Source organism: Anastrepha obliqua, chromosome 2 (assembly GCF_027943255.1).
Source record: "Anastrepha obliqua isolate idAnaObli1 chromosome 2, idAnaObli1_1.0, whole genome shotgun sequence".
Classification (NCBI taxonomy): Eukaryota; Metazoa; Arthropoda; class Insecta; order Diptera; family Tephritidae; genus Anastrepha; species Anastrepha obliqua.
In genome coordinates, this window is record NC_072893.1 from 22,712,701 (window position 1) to 22,728,408 (window position 15,708).

Here is a 15,708-nt window from a genome sequence, read left to right on the forward strand (position 1 = left end):
GGAAGTTTGCTGCAACTTCGAACCGATCTTGGCGGTAACAGTCATAAACGCACACTTGGCTTGACTTCGGCACATTTCGTTCGTTGTGTGTGTTTGTTAAGCGAAATTTTTGCAAATCCATTCAAATACGAAATCAAAATGAGAGTAAATGTTGGCATATTTCGAATATGTGCCGCAGTATCACATATCCGGACAAGTATTCAAATCAGCCACACGAGCAGCGAGTGGTCCGGCTGGCTGGCTGATTGACGACCAACTTGGCTGGCCGGTTGGCTGCTCGGCTTGTGCTGATGGTGGAGGTGTTCGATAGTATTGGTGAGGATGGTGTAAATGTGTCAACAGAATTATAATGTTATGGTTGTAGACTGTGTATCAAACACTGTAGCGCATGTAATACACACGCGTACACCTGTTCGGTAGCGCTACAACAACAAGTGTGGATATTTTAATTTGTATTCATTTTAATATTTAGCTTTAAAAGCACAACCTAACCAGACAAGTAGATCAGTTTAATTCAGGCAAGAATTTAACTAACAACTATTAAAGTAAAAGCAGAAAGGCTGAAAATAAGCAGTAACAGCAACAGCAACAACAACAGTGACAGCACCAGCAACAGAGAGTGGCTTTAAATGTAACGCAGATTTTATTTTGTGTACCGTGAAATTCAGATATTCCGATGCGAAACGCAAGTAACTGTTAAAAATAGATCGTCCACACAGGGACATACAAATATAATCATAACTGACTGTCACACAGAGCACCTTTTTTGTGGTAAAAAAGTTATTGATGTTGAAAAGTGCGCTTCTGTAGTGCCACCATGAAAAGTAGCGAAAGGATATAAATTTGTGAACTCAATTAACTAAATTCTTCCAAATAATATTGTAGGCGCCTTGGTTTTGAACTGTTCAATTTGGAAGCCAATTTTCTTGGTGAAAAGTGTAAAGTAGTAGAAATAAGTGTGCAACCGAAATAAAAAGTTCAATCTTTAAATTTAAAAAAAGTTCCAAACTCTTCGCGCATAATTCAAGAAATATTGTGGTTTGCGCATATCCTTGTGTGTGATAATGCCGGCAACCGGTTTAGAGAGTAATAATTTGGCGTTCCAAACTGAAAGCGCCAACTTAACTAACAATCACAGCAGTAACGGCGACCTAAAACTGAATCAGAATGCACGCAAAGGATGGAATATCCGGTCCTCGAAAATTGCGAACAAAACACATAATCGCATACGTGGCATTGTCGAATCATTGAAAATCACACCGAACCCTGAAAAGCCGATGATACCGTTAACCATAGGTGAGTAAATGTCATTTTCAATGCCGCTCTTTTGTCAGGTATCCTTCATTAAGAGCCGAGCTGAATGAACTGTCAGTGATAAAAGTGTTACAATAGAAGCTTTTTCATAAAAAATATATTTAATTTATAAAACAAAAATTAATATAATTTATAAAATAAAATAAAAAGTGTAATTATTATAATTAAATTATTTACAATTTTTTTTTAAATAATAATATAACAAATGTAATAAAAAAAAAATTATATATAACACGGTGCTACAGTGAATCAGAACTTTTGAAGTGACATGATGAGCACTGTAGATCTAGCCGAGAATGACGCGGAATCGTGTTCAAAAAATTTTTAACACCCTCAAATTTTTTATTTATCGTTGAAAAACCGATTTTGGGTGTTTTCCGACACTTAAAACTTCGTAGCTCGTCTGCATATTATCCGATTTCCAATTGAAACAGTTTTGTTGAGCTAAATGTTAGCCCTTCTGACGTATGTCTTCTATTTTTCACGCTAAGCAAAAATAACCAGTGATTTTTCCTCACAAAACTTTAATTGTAGTAAATTTTTCCAATTTCTGCGAGTATAACGAGATGTTGTCGATAATATTGAAATGAAAGGTTCATTTATTAGTAGATTAGTCTTATAGCTGTGTCTATTCCGAATGTAAAAAGCATTTAATTTCAAAAATCGATCAAAATGTGTTGAAGTAACGGATTTTTTTTGTAAAACGAAAAAAATCAGTTAACTGAAAGTTTTGTTCTCTACCTTCATATTTGAAAATGTAATGCGGTTCTCCGTTATTATTTGCGAAATACGTGTATAATTAAGTATATTTACTCATACCTGTGTCCATTCCGCATCTAGCAAGCATTATTTCATCAAAATTGATAAGAAATGTTCCAAGTAAAAACAGAACATTCTCGAGTTGAACAGAGACCGTAGAAGAATATTATAGTAAAACGTCAACAAAAAAAAAATGCAAAAAGTAACGCAATTTTCTGACTTACTTCTGCAATTTTCTGACTTACCCGGACGTAGTATTACCTAACTAAACCACACCTAATCTAACGTTATCGAAATCAATCCAACATTACACAATGTGAAACAAATCGAACCAATTGTGCTGTTTTTTCTGCATTGCAAAACGAAGTCATTTTGATTAGTTTGCAATGCCAACCTATCCAAACTCGACGTAACCTTGAATAACTAATCCTAATCTCACTTCACTAAGTAGAACCCTACGTAACACAATTGAACCGACGTTAACATAGTTAGCACTTTTTTCGTTTTCTAAAAAGTTGCGACATAAAGAAATGAAATTTATCCATGCTCTTTTTTCAACTTCATTCAATTTCAGCACAAAAGTTTCATCAACCATCAGTTTTCGTATCTGTGGCCCCACAAATACACCTGAAATATTTCAAATCTTTTATTTAAGCGTCACTAAGTCCAGGAAATACTGATTTTTTTTCATATCTCCATTTTTTATTGTAGTAGTGCAAAATGAACAAACATATTTAGGTTCAAACCACTGACTTTCAATGTATGTGCGTTCGAAAAGAAGGTTATATCCTTCAACCACGGCCTTACTTTTTGCGAATTCCAAACGATGCTTTTTGTCAACAAATATTCCGCTTATCACAAATTCTGATTTATGTTTACTTAATACACTTAGGTAAGGTTAGGTTAAGTTAGGTTAGATGCACTTATGTTAAGTTTTAATAGGTCTTGATCATTCAAGAGTGATGATTTTTCGCACTCATTAAATTGTACATGCTTACCATCAAATTGCAAACGGTTCTGCTGTGTCATGCCAGCTACGGTTGGTCAGTTTGGATTAGGCAAGCTTGGGTTATAATGAGTTTTGATATGTTAGATGTATTTATAGTTATGTAAACTTATTGCTGTCTTTCAAAATTAGCCACAATGAGCAATAAAGCACTATCAGTCATGCAGTGTTCTCTCGCAGTCTCGGCTCAGCTGGATTTTTAAAAATTTGGAAAAGAAACTTAAAAAAAAAAAATCGTAACTTTTACAGTTTTCAATGTATGAAGATGAAAAATAGCTTATTTCGAGCACATTTTATTGGAGTTTAGAAATATGTATATACCTTCTGCTCAAATATGAACGAGACTGATTTAATAAAACACAAACGGTTAATTATTGTTCAATTTTAATTTTATCTCCTTCAAAGTAATCACCATTGGAGGCGATACACATATGCCAACGTTTTTTCCAATAATCATAGCTTTTCTGGAAGGCCGATTTCGGTATGGATTTCAGTTCCTTCTTCGAATCCTCTTTTATGACTTCAATTGTCTCAAAATGTTTTCCACGGAGCGGCAAATTGAGCTTGGGAAACAGGAAAAAGTCACATGAATCCATATCAGGCGAATACGGTGCTTGCGGAACGATATTAACATTATTTTTGTTCAAATAATCGCGAACAAGACGTGATGTGTGAGCTGGTGCATTATCGTGATGCAAGATCCATGACTTGTTGTCCCACAATTCCTTCCTTTTAAGACGAATGTTCTCGCGCAAACGCTTTAAAACGTCTAAATAATATTCAGCGTTAACCGATTTTGCGATTTGTGCGATTTTAAAGGACAATTTCCTTTACTTTTCCGATGTTTTCGTCGTTTAGTGATGTTGCTGGACGACGTTCATGAGGCAAGTTTTCAACCGATGTACGGCCCTCTTTGAATGATTTGTACCACTGGAAAACACGTGCACGCGATAGAGCAGAGTCCCCATAGGTTGTCTGCAACATTTTTAAGGCGTCTGAAGCCGAAATTTTGTTGGAATAACCAAATTTCAAACAAATTCTTTGTTCAACTTGAATTTCCATCGTTAAATTCGAAGAACACACTCGAGCTTGACTTGTTTACAGTAGCACAGAAAACAAACTATCACGCTGAAATTTGCCATGTAAGCTTATAACAGTCCTACCAAAAAACAAAAAATTTATTTTTGTCATATGTCATCCGCGGACCGTTTTATTGATAACGTCTCGTTCATATTTGAGTAGAAGTTATGAAGATGAAAAATAGCTTATTTCGAGCACATTTTATTCGAGTTTAGAAATATGTATATATACATATGTGGTCCCTGTTGGAGAATAGTGGCCAAAAAATTGCATCACATTGAAAAAAAAACGTGGAAAAATTGCACAAATCAAAGCTTGTTATTGAACATTTCTTTCGAACGTCAATCGTTCAATCTTAGAATTATATACATAACGCCTTTAACGCACATACACTCCCCTTCCCAAGACCATATTGAAATAAAAAATCGGTTGAAAAATGGGTGGTTATGTATTTTTACTTCATCAAAAACACCAAAATTCGAGGGAGTTTTGAATTTTTTATACACAATTTTGTGTTGTACTGGTCTTGAACTAAAACGTGCACTACTTGTATATCACTTGAAGAGTTCTTTCGATTTTTTTTATTTTGTAGTACCGTGTAATTAAAAAGAATTATAAAATTTTTTTTTGACAACCATAACTTCCTCCTCGCCTTGGAGGAGCTCAGCGTAAACTACTCTCAAGGATTTGCTTTCTATTCGTACTTTTCTCACATTAGGGTTCTTCAAACCAGTTTCGGTAATTTTATATTTCGCCATTCGGTATCTTGGCAAACTTTCTAAAAAAGAATGCACTCCTTCTTCTCCCTTAATCGGTAACGGAAAAATTAGTTGATTTAATTTCTTCAGAGCAAAAAAAAAAAAAAATAAATAAATAAAGTACTCGAAAATAAACTCATTTTCATACTTTTTTTCCTTGTTTACTCCTCTCGGGAGTATAGAGCCTCGACAACACTCTTCCATCGTACACGCTTCTGTGCTGTTGTTTTTGCACCGTCCCATGAGATGCCGACACATCTGCTAGTTCGCGCAGCATCGACCTTCTTCAATTGTTTTTTGGTCGATCGCTACCTGTGCTCCCTTGCGAGTTCCAGTCAAGTGCCATTCTAGTGATGCTACCTGGTGGTTTTCTCAATGTGTGACCTAGCCATCGCCACTTTCTGCGCTTGATTTGCCTAAGAATGGGTTCCTCGTTCGTTTACCTCCACAGTGCGTCGTTACTGATGGTGTTCGGCCATAATATTCTGCTGATGATGCGAAGGCATTTGTTGATGAAGGATTGTAGCCTCTGTGTGATGGTGTTAGAGATCAGCCATGTTTCGCTTTCGTACAACAATACTGCCTTTACACATGAGCCGAATATTCGTAGTTAAGTGCGCCTGGAGATTTGCGAACTCCCCTCCCGAAAGCCATCCTTGCTTTGTTTAGCCTGCAGTTTACATTTTCATCTGCTCCGCCATCTACCGTGAGGATGCAGCCAAGGTAGCAGAAGCTTTCAACGAATTCCACCGGGCATTTTCATACTTACTTTTATTTAAATTTATTTTCAATTAATTTTTATTTTAAAATCTGGCTGCAGTTCAAGGGAACTAAAGTTCCTTAAAAGTCAAGGAAATGGAAGTTCACACACAGCTGATGCTGTAAATTAATCAGGCTTACTACCTCGGCATCTCGACATTCGGGAAATTTTACATAACCAAAAAATTATGCGTGAAAATGATTTTCGAATGCCGAGTTGCAACTTTAGCGAGCGCCTGCTGCATAAAACTTTTATTATCACGGTCAGCTCTCAAATAAAATGACTAATTGGATTCGTGTTATGCGAAACCCATATTTTATTTATAAATTTTTTCCTTGTTCACTCCTCTCGGGAGCATAGGGCCTCGACAAGACTCAGGAGTTGTGAGACTCTTGCATTGGTTTCGTTAATCTATTATATTTTGATTTCTGAAAAGGTAGGTGATTAGCCTGCCGCTTTCTAAATAGTGGGAATGCCCACCTGACGTTCCTTAGGAACAACGCCTTCTTTGGATGGAAAAGATAAGTTTTTGGGGTTGAGAAATGATATTTTTTTTGTTTTTGTTTTAGAAACAGGGAAAGTAGGTAAATTTGGAAAAGTGCTCAGTGTATTTAATTCAAATTATAAAAGTGAAACGTAAAGGTTCTAACTTCGCGTGTATTTTATTTTTTCTACTCTCAATGAAGGCGGCCGCCGTAGCCGTATGAGTTGATGCAAGACTATCATTCGCAAGGGCGCAGGTGAAATGAAAAGTTTTTTCTAATAGCGGTCCCTCCTCGGCAGGCAATGTAAAACCTCCGAGTGTATTTCTGCCATGAAAAAGCTCCTCATAAAAAACCATTTGCCGTTCGGAGTTGGCTTGAAACTGTAGGCTTCTCCATTTGTGGAAAAACATCAAGACGCACGTCACAAATTAGAGTAGGAGCCCGGTCAAATACCCAAAAGGGGTTAAGCATCATATATATACATATAAAGGCACTACGGCATTGTCAAATTTTCATCTTTTTTTCTTTATGTGGGTTTGTGATTATTCTATACAAAGTCCAAAACTTCCTTGATATCAATGATTGAGATATTTCTCCAATAACAATCCTTAAAATAGGTTTCTGAGCCTTTATTTGCAAAGGTTTCTGAACCTTTATTTGCAAAGGTTTATGAAACAATTCTTCCAGGATTTGTGTTATTCAGATTGTAAAATCTTCCTCGAGTTTCCTCAGAGAGAAGAATTTTTTTTTCAGACAATCTATGGGTATATTGTCTAGAGTCTTCATCGATTTATAAGACTCATTCGGTATGCCCGTTAGGTCGTACTAGATTCTTAAAAAAAAATGTTTCAAGATTTCAGCTATATCTATAATTTGACCGTAAGTGGTACAGAATTTTGTTTTCAGATAATCTGAGACAGAGTACTACCCTGCAAGAACCGTGGGTGAGTATACTCTCGTCACGATCTTTTTTTATAGATCTATGCACAATCTTTTTCAAGGCGAAACTTCCTTTCAGAGAAAAAACGTACAAAGTTAAATCTTGAAGAAGAAATTCGGCCTTAATGTACCCATATACAACCGCTGGATTAGAAGTTCACGCGAAGAAGAAGGTCACCTGAGGGAAGAATGAATTTGATTATGATTCACTTGAATGAATGACCATTCCTAGGCCATGACGCCAGCATAGAAACAAAACAAATAGCAAAAGAAGGAGAATAAGCGAAAGCAAGTGGAAGCAAGAAAAAACAGCATCTGCTTTATCATCACTCGTCTTTTCATATTTTTACACGCAATACCGTATTTTTATTACTTTTTTTAACTCAGTTAACCCAACGAGCTTCTTCTTCTTCTTTATTGGCGCAGTAACCGCCTAAGCGACAACTAAGCGCGCCGGTAATTTCTTTCACAGATTAACTAACGCAATTTAGAAAAACCAAGCGAAGCCAAGTTTTAATCCACTTTGTCCTTCCACTGGGTCATAATTCGCTGCACTACATCCATGTCTGCCTTTGATACGCACGCAAAGGTCCATAAATTCTTCGCAGAAACTTTCTCTCGAACACTCCAAGAGCCGTCGAATCAGGTGTTGTTATCGTCCACATTTCGGCGCCTGACAATAAAACGGGTGTTTTCTGTTCGTTGAGCGAGGACTTTACAGCTCAATTGCCTTCTTAGTCTAAAGTAGCACTCGTTGGCAAGAGCGATTCTTCATTGGATTCCAAGGCTGATGTGGTTATCGATGTTGATGCTGATTTCCAAAGTAGAGGAAGTCCTTTACTTTTTCAAATTTATAACAGCCAACAGTTGCGGTGGTGATAAGACGCGACTTTATATGTTATGAGAGGAGATAATAATAATTTTGTATTTGTTGGCTGACACTTTGACCTAAAAGACCTTTTGTATCCATAACAGGAGATATTTCGTTTTACTTTCGTTCATTTATAGACCCGGATTTCCTGTGCAAGAATTTTGACAACAAATTTAAAGTACTAACGGTTATAAAATATAAAGTACTGTTAACATAGCGGAGGTGCCCTGCCTGTAGTACATGGAGTATATCTGGATTCAATTAAAAATTAAAACATTCACTGATTGCTTCACAAAGAGTAATTTTTCACACACAGGCTTGTTTATTTTCTGTGCTAACGTCACTCAAAACAACTGATCGTGCCAAATTCCCCAAGAACAGAGTAGTAATTTTGTATTATCTGCATTGTGAGAGTGACCAGAAGCAATACTTACTACCGGTCGACTATTCTAAAGCTTCAAGCGTGTCATATATTTTAACCGGACTAAAAGCAGTAAAATAAGATGATACTATAAAAGCATTTTTGTTTTTATTGGAAATTTTTCTATCAGATTAAGTAATCGAATGAGAGATGATTATAAAAGGTAAAAGTGAGGGAACGCAAACCAGTTATAATTTCTAATTCACTAGAGCCGCACTAATTCAAAAGGTGTAGATTACCATACAGAGTTCGTACAACTCCTCAGGAAAGCGATCATTTTGTTGTCCGTTTTTAGACACCCTATATTCCTGTATTAAAATCCGAAACGTCTTGATTACGTAACGAGACTTAGTTGTTGCGTAATAGTCAATAGGCATACATTTTAATTCCAAGTTTCAAGTTACACATTACGAAAAGTGATCAAGCCTAACTGACGGTTTATACTCGTATACCGTAACTATTCGCAGAACCGTTAAATTGTTGTTCGCGCCACTATAAGCGGTGTTGTCAGTGTTATACAGGGTGGGCCATATAGCTTTTGCTTTTTGTCAAATGTGTTCATAATTTACTTAAAGGTTTGACATTTACGAAATGGGACGCTATACGCTCGAACAAAATTGGGAAATATGGAAAACCTATTTTCAAAGTGTTGAGTCTTCTTCTTCTTCCGCGGTTACAGTAAATTGCAAGCGTTACCGTGACATGCTCAACGAGTTTTTGTTTCCAAAAATTGCAGAGGATGGCATGGACGACATTTGGTTTCAACAGGACAGTGGCAACTTGTCACACTGCCAAAGTTACACTCGAACTTTTGGCTACCGTTTTTGAATTCCGATATCAATTGGCCGCCTCGGAGCTGTGATTTAAGCCCGTTGGACTATTTTTTGTGGGGAGCCGTTAAGGACAAATGCTATGCGAACCATACAGAGGCGATTGATGCTTTAAAACACGAAATCAAAGTTGCCATTCATGAAATTGGAGCCCAAACAATCGAAAATGTGCTTAACAATTGGGTTGATCGAATGGCCTACTGAAAAGCCAGTCGTGGCAGTCATTTGAACGATATTATTTTTCATTCATAAATGACAATGTTCAATCTTCAAAATAAAAACAAAGTTTGAAAAAATATTAATTAGCTTTTTTTTATAGCCGATTCAAAAAGCAAATTTTACATGGCCCACCCTGTAATTATTTCATTTGCATTTATACTCGTACTTAGATAAATTTTATTTTCTCTCGTATTTATGAGGGAATTAAATATTGGCCGCGGCGGATAAGTGCGCGGCTACCATTCGGAAGTGCGGAGGTTCGAGTCTCCGTACATGAAACACCAAAATAATAGAAACAGTTTTTTCTAGTAGCGGTCGCCGCTCGGCAGGCAAAGGCAAAAATATCTGCCGTTCGGAGTTGGCTTAAAACTGTACGTCGCACCGTGAAACACCAAATTATAAAAAGTTTTGTCTAATAGCAGCCTCCTCCTCCTGACGAGGGGGTATTTCTGCCAAGAAAAGCTTCTTATAAAAAAACATCTACCGTTCAAAGGCGGCATCAAACTGTAGGTCTCTCTTTTTATGGAAAAATATCCATACGCACAACACACACTGGTGGCAGAACTCGGTCAAAGTCCCAATAAAGGGATTAACTAGCAACAGTGTGAAACAAAAAAATCCAAATGCATTTGTTAAAGGAAAATGTTTCTCAAGGTACTCCTGAGATAATTTTTTTTCGATTTTTAAATTTTTTGTTGTAATTAATTGGAAACAGTTTAGGAATTACTTACCTCGGCAGTAAAGTTGCTCCGGGCTGTGCCATGGATGTAGACATATGCTTACGGATCGAAAAAGCCATTGCCCGGGATGTTGTACTCTATATGGCGAATCAACAACCTGGGTTTCAGTTTAAAGGTTAGCCTCTTCAAGTCGAATGTGCTGTCGGTACCGCTGTATAGTAGTTCTACCTGGAAAATCACCACCGCTATAACCAGTCGCTTACAAGTTTTTGCCAACCGCTGTCTAAGGATTATATTCCGATTTTTCTGGCCAAAAATAATGCCAAATAAGGAATTGCTCGAAAAAAAAGCAAACATGGCGTTGCTAGACATTCGGAATAAAAGACAGAAATGGAAGTGGGTTGATCACACTTTACGCCGAGAAGACGTAACATAGCGAAGAAGGCAATGGCATGAAACCCACTCACAGCTAGAGGAAGAGCGCCCGGCAAGCCAAAAGAAACCTGGATCGTGAGACGGCTCACCTCGGGTTAAGCTGTAAAGTGAAGGCTTTATCCAGTAATCGGACGAGATGGCGCGTAGGTGTTGTTGAGGTAAGGTTGTTCAACAACACCTTGCGTTACAGCAGCAATATTCTCAACAGAACGTCCAGTTTTTCGTCTGTCAATCCTTTGGCGATGGCCGCCATAGCCTAATGCGTTTCTGTGTGACTATCATTCGGAATTCAGAGAGAACGTAGGTTCGAATCTCGGTGAAACACCAAAATGAAGAAAAACATTTTTCTAATAGCGGTCGCCCCTCGGCGAGACGCATCGCTTCAAATAGGATGAGGAGCTCGGCCAAACACCCAAAAAGGGTGTACGCGCCAATTATATATGTATATACATATAATCCTTTTTTTATCCTCGACAGAACCAGTAGTTTCTTGAAATTTTTTCACCAACCTTTGGATTATCAACTCATTCGGACGATTATTTCCACCAAAAAAATCACGAATTTTGCAATATGTTGTTCTTAAAGATCGACCATTTTCATAATGGGTTTTAAGAAATTTAACGAGTAAAATCGTGCATCTGTCTACTTGAGAAATTTCTAAAATGACATTAAAAAGGTACCATCTAGAAACTATACTCTACTGGCATCTAGGTGTCACTTTTTAAAGACCCTTTATAAAACGTGAACGTGATTTTTATCCGATCTCGAAAATATTTATGTATGGAATCTAAATTAGGTGAGTTCAGTTTTGCGAGTTGCATTAAGTCGAAAGGTTTTATTAAGAGATACATGGATTTATAACTTTTGAATCACGTTTTTTCATAACTCATATCTATATCATACAGGGTTTGATTGAAAAGTAATGAGCCTGGCCGCGCGGAGCGTCTGCCAAGCGATCAACTGAATCGGCTGGTGGGGAAATATGATCGTTGGACCTTCCCCTTCCACTAGAAACCGGTCCCAGTTCGCTGGCAACAGCGGTGCAGTCAACATCGCTCCGCGCGTGAAAGCTGTTTTAAAAGTGTGTTAGGATTTTGCTGTGGCGTCCAAGGTCAAAACCATACTGATAATCTTTTTCGAAGCACTGTAAACGCGGCATTTTACAAAGAAGTGCTCCTTCGGCTGAAAAACCGCGTCGCCCGGGTTCGGCCCGACCTCGTCAACAATTGGACCCTTTATCACGACAATGCGCCGGCGCACACCGCCTTCATCTGCCCCACTGCATTGGCCAAGATGGGGTTCCGGTGCTTCCCCACCCTCCCTACAGCCCAGACTTGTCCCCATCCGCACTTCTTCTTGTTCCCGCGCCTGAAAAGAAAGCTAAAGGGGAGGCGTTTCGACTCCATCGAGGCGATCCAAAAAACTCTGACAGCCGAATTGAACGCGATTCCGGCGGATGAGTTTAAAAAATGTTTCCTGCAGTGGAAGGACCGCTACCAGTGGTGCATTGACGCTCAAGGGTCCTATTTTGAAGAATATTAGTTGTAGAAGCCAAAAGGTTTAATAAAACTGCTTAATAAAATAAGGCTCATTACCTTTCAATCAAACCCTGTACAAGGTGGCTGATGAAAGCCGCTACCAAAAAAAAATTGAATAACTTTTTTTCTTTTTAAGTTATCTGTTCCATTTTTGTTTTAATTTGCAGATTGATCTTTAAAATTTATTAAAATGGATAACTGGGACACGCAAACAAGAATTTGGACGAGCAGATGGACCATAATGAGACTGGTGAATAATTTTGCTGAGCAAGGAACAGTCGCAAGGAACAGTCGCAACAAGAAGCTTATCTGCTCAACTTGGTGTCAGCCGACAGTCTTTGCAAACAATAATGCACAAAAATTTAGACTTATTTCCCTACAAAATTCAAATGGTTAACAAACTGAATGCAGCAGACTTGCCGATTCGCTTGGAATTTTGCCAGAAGATCCTGCAAATGGTGGAAGAAGACCAAAACATGTTAACCTGCCTTTTCATGTCTGATGAGGCCCATTTCGATTTAAACGGCAATGTGAACAAACAAAATTGTCGAATATGGAGTACTTCTAACCCACAGATACTCCACGAGACGGAATTGCATCCTCTTCGCGTGACAGTGTGGTGTGCGGTTTCTTCACGCTGTATTGTCGGGCCTTATTTTTTTGAAGAAAATGGTCACACCGTTACGGTTACTGGAGACCGTTATTTGAAAATGCTGAAAGAATTTTTCTATCCAGAACTACGCCGAAAGAGAATTCCTTTCAACTCTGTGTGGTTTCAACAAGATGGGGCAACGTCTCACATAGCCCAGACTGTTATGACAGAGTTGCGACGAAAATTTCCCAATAAACTGATTTCAAGAAACTCCGAATTTCGTTGCCCCCCCAGGTCGCCTGACCTTACTGCACCTGACTTTTTCTTGTGGGGTTTATGTAAACAAGAAGTTTATAAAACAAAGCCAACAAATTTGGATGATCTAAAACAATCCATTCGGGCAACAATTGCGGCTATTCCTGTCGCAACTCTCAAAGCAGCAATGAACAACTTTTTACTAAGATGCCGCACTTGTGTCAACGAGCATGGGGGCATTTAAATTCAATTATTTTTAAAACTAGTTAAGCTACATTTAATAAAACTTAATGACCTTCAACTTGAAAAAAAAAAATAAATGAATTCCATACACTAAAAAAAAAGTTATTTGAGTTTCTTAATGTAGCAAAATTCATCAGCCACCCTGTATAAAAACGTGATATTTTTTTCTTTTTTGAAAATGACCGTAATATGACAAATTCACGTGGTTATTGACCGATTTCATACGGAAGCACGGACGGACATTTATAAATCGATTTCTCTCATCATTTTTAATAATTTTTTGGTATATACATTTACGCATGTCTCTATATATCTCGATTCCTTTATGTGAACGAAATTATAATACCCTTGGGCATAAATAAGTGCGCGTTCACTTGTGGGCAGTTCACTTTGCCATTCGAAACTCCAAATCGCAAGAAAAAACGCAAAACGTGCTCTATTGATATCACCTTGTATAAATAGGCTTTGGAATCAATTTTGACTGCTTCTGTTTAAAGTTGTGTGTGTGTATGTGCATATGTATGTATTGGCTGTGCTGGTAAGCTTACTCAAGGCGGTACTATTTCTTTTCTTAACCTTCTGGAAATAACCCCAAATGCCTGTTTATCCTATAAATTTGTGTCCACATATACACATATGCACATAACTACATACATACATCCATGCAAAAGTACCTACGTTTGAATGCGTAAACACGTTTTTCTTCGCACCCTATCAACATTTTTGACGACACCATTGCCCGCATTCGGGTTCATTTACGCGACATATGTGTGTATGTATGTAAACAGAGTGAATAATATGAACGTTTTATAAATATTCATGTGTGCGCATATGTAGTTATGTGTGAGTGTCAATGCAGCACTAACGTTGCGAACACACCTTCGCTGTTCGACCAATCAGCGTAGCGGCTATGTGCTCAAATCACGCAACTCAATCTTCTCAATTTTCGTTAATTCATCGTCCGATTTTACTCAAAATAATTGCATCGCATTAGATTGGGCAGCCTGTGTGAACAGGTGCAACAACTTATTGTTAACTTGTTGTGAAATAAATGTTTGTTTTTGTATTTTTTTCGTTGCTGTTTGTTTACGCAGCATTCCATTGAATAGCCTTTAATTAATTATGGATAATTTGCTGGAAAATATTTTCAAATCTCTATGCATAACTTTCCGCGCAGCATTTTGCGAACCCGTTTATTGTTTATTTAAATCGAGAAATATTCTCGATAGTTGCTCGAAGTTTAATTAACATAAAAAGTTGCTTCAGCCATAAAACAATATACATAATTCAGTACTGTAAAATATATACTTTTTAAGCTACTTCAAGTTTTAGCTTTTTTACATATATATGTGTGTATGTATGCATGTATGTATGTACGTACTACTAAGGCACTCTCGAAAATGTTATCAATCGTTGGCGCTTACCTTTTTTGTTTGAAATTTGCCTGTTCATAGCAGACCCCGTAGGGAAATGTTTAAATATCGAAATTTAACTGAATGTGGCATACGGATAGTCGGGCGAGTTTACGATGCCCACTAAACACTGCTGTTTATAGAACTGCCATTTGTGCGGAGACATTTTGAACCATAACTCACCCATCAAAAAAATTTCAAATTAGAAGAGAAGCTCAGCATAAAAATCTGCTCCTTTTTCGATAGATTATAGACTACATACATACTTCTTCTTCTTAATTGGCGCGATAACCGCTTACGCGATTTTGGCCGAGTTTAACAAATCGCCAGTCGTTTCTTATTCGTGCTAACCGGCGCCAATTGCCAAGTCCTTCACCTGATCTTTCCAACGCAGGGGAGGCCTTCCTCTTCCTCTGCTACCACCATCTCGTACCGCATCGAATACTTTCAGAGCCCGAGCGTTTGTATCCATTCGGACGACATGACCCAGCCAACGTAGCCGCTGGATCTTTATTCGCTGCGCTATGTCTATGTCGTCGTAAAGCTCATACAGCTCATCGTTCCATCGTCTGCAATATTCGCCGTTGAGAGCCTTGCAGAGTGTTAGTTTTGTTCGTCGAGAGGGGGCTTTACTACTCAATTGACTACTTAGTCCAAAGTAGCACTTGTTCGCAAGAGGGATTCTACGTTGGATCTCCAGACTGACATTGTTATCGGTGTTAATGCTGGTTCCTAAATATACGAAGCCTTTTACAACTTGTAACGTGGGTGCCGATATGCGTGTTTGGCAGTCGACGCTGTTTGTTTGATGGTAGGAGGTACTTCGTTTTGTCCTCGTTCACCACCTGACCCATTCGCTTTGCCTCTTTATAATCGGCATACGCCCACAATTGTACGCTCTTATAAAATATTGTGCCTGAGCGATTAAGTTCTGCGGCTCGTACGATCCTCTCCAATATTAGGTTAAAGAAGTCACACGACAACGAGTCACCCTGTCTGAAACCTCTTTCGGTATCAAACGGCTCGGAGAGATCCTTCCCACATACATACATACATAGTACAAATCCTCGTACTGCTATTTCGCTCTCTGTAAATTTGACAGAATCGCTGT

The 15,708-nt window shown here is 38.1% G+C and overlaps 1 protein-coding gene across 1 annotated transcript in view; it reads left to right on the top strand.

Annotated features, from left to right (window-relative positions):
• The first annotated feature begins 513 nt into the window (after nt 1–513).
• The window catches only part of LOC129238905 (tyrosine aminotransferase), a 41,518-nt gene continuing 26,323 nt past the window's right edge, over nt 514–15,708 (top strand). The window contains exon 1 of the mRNA XM_054874133.1: nt 514–1,296. Within this exon, the coding sequence (XP_054730108.1) occupies nt 1,065–1,296 (232 nt within the window). The 5' untranslated portion in view covers nt 514–1,064. The remainder of the gene's footprint in view (nt 1,297–15,708) is intronic.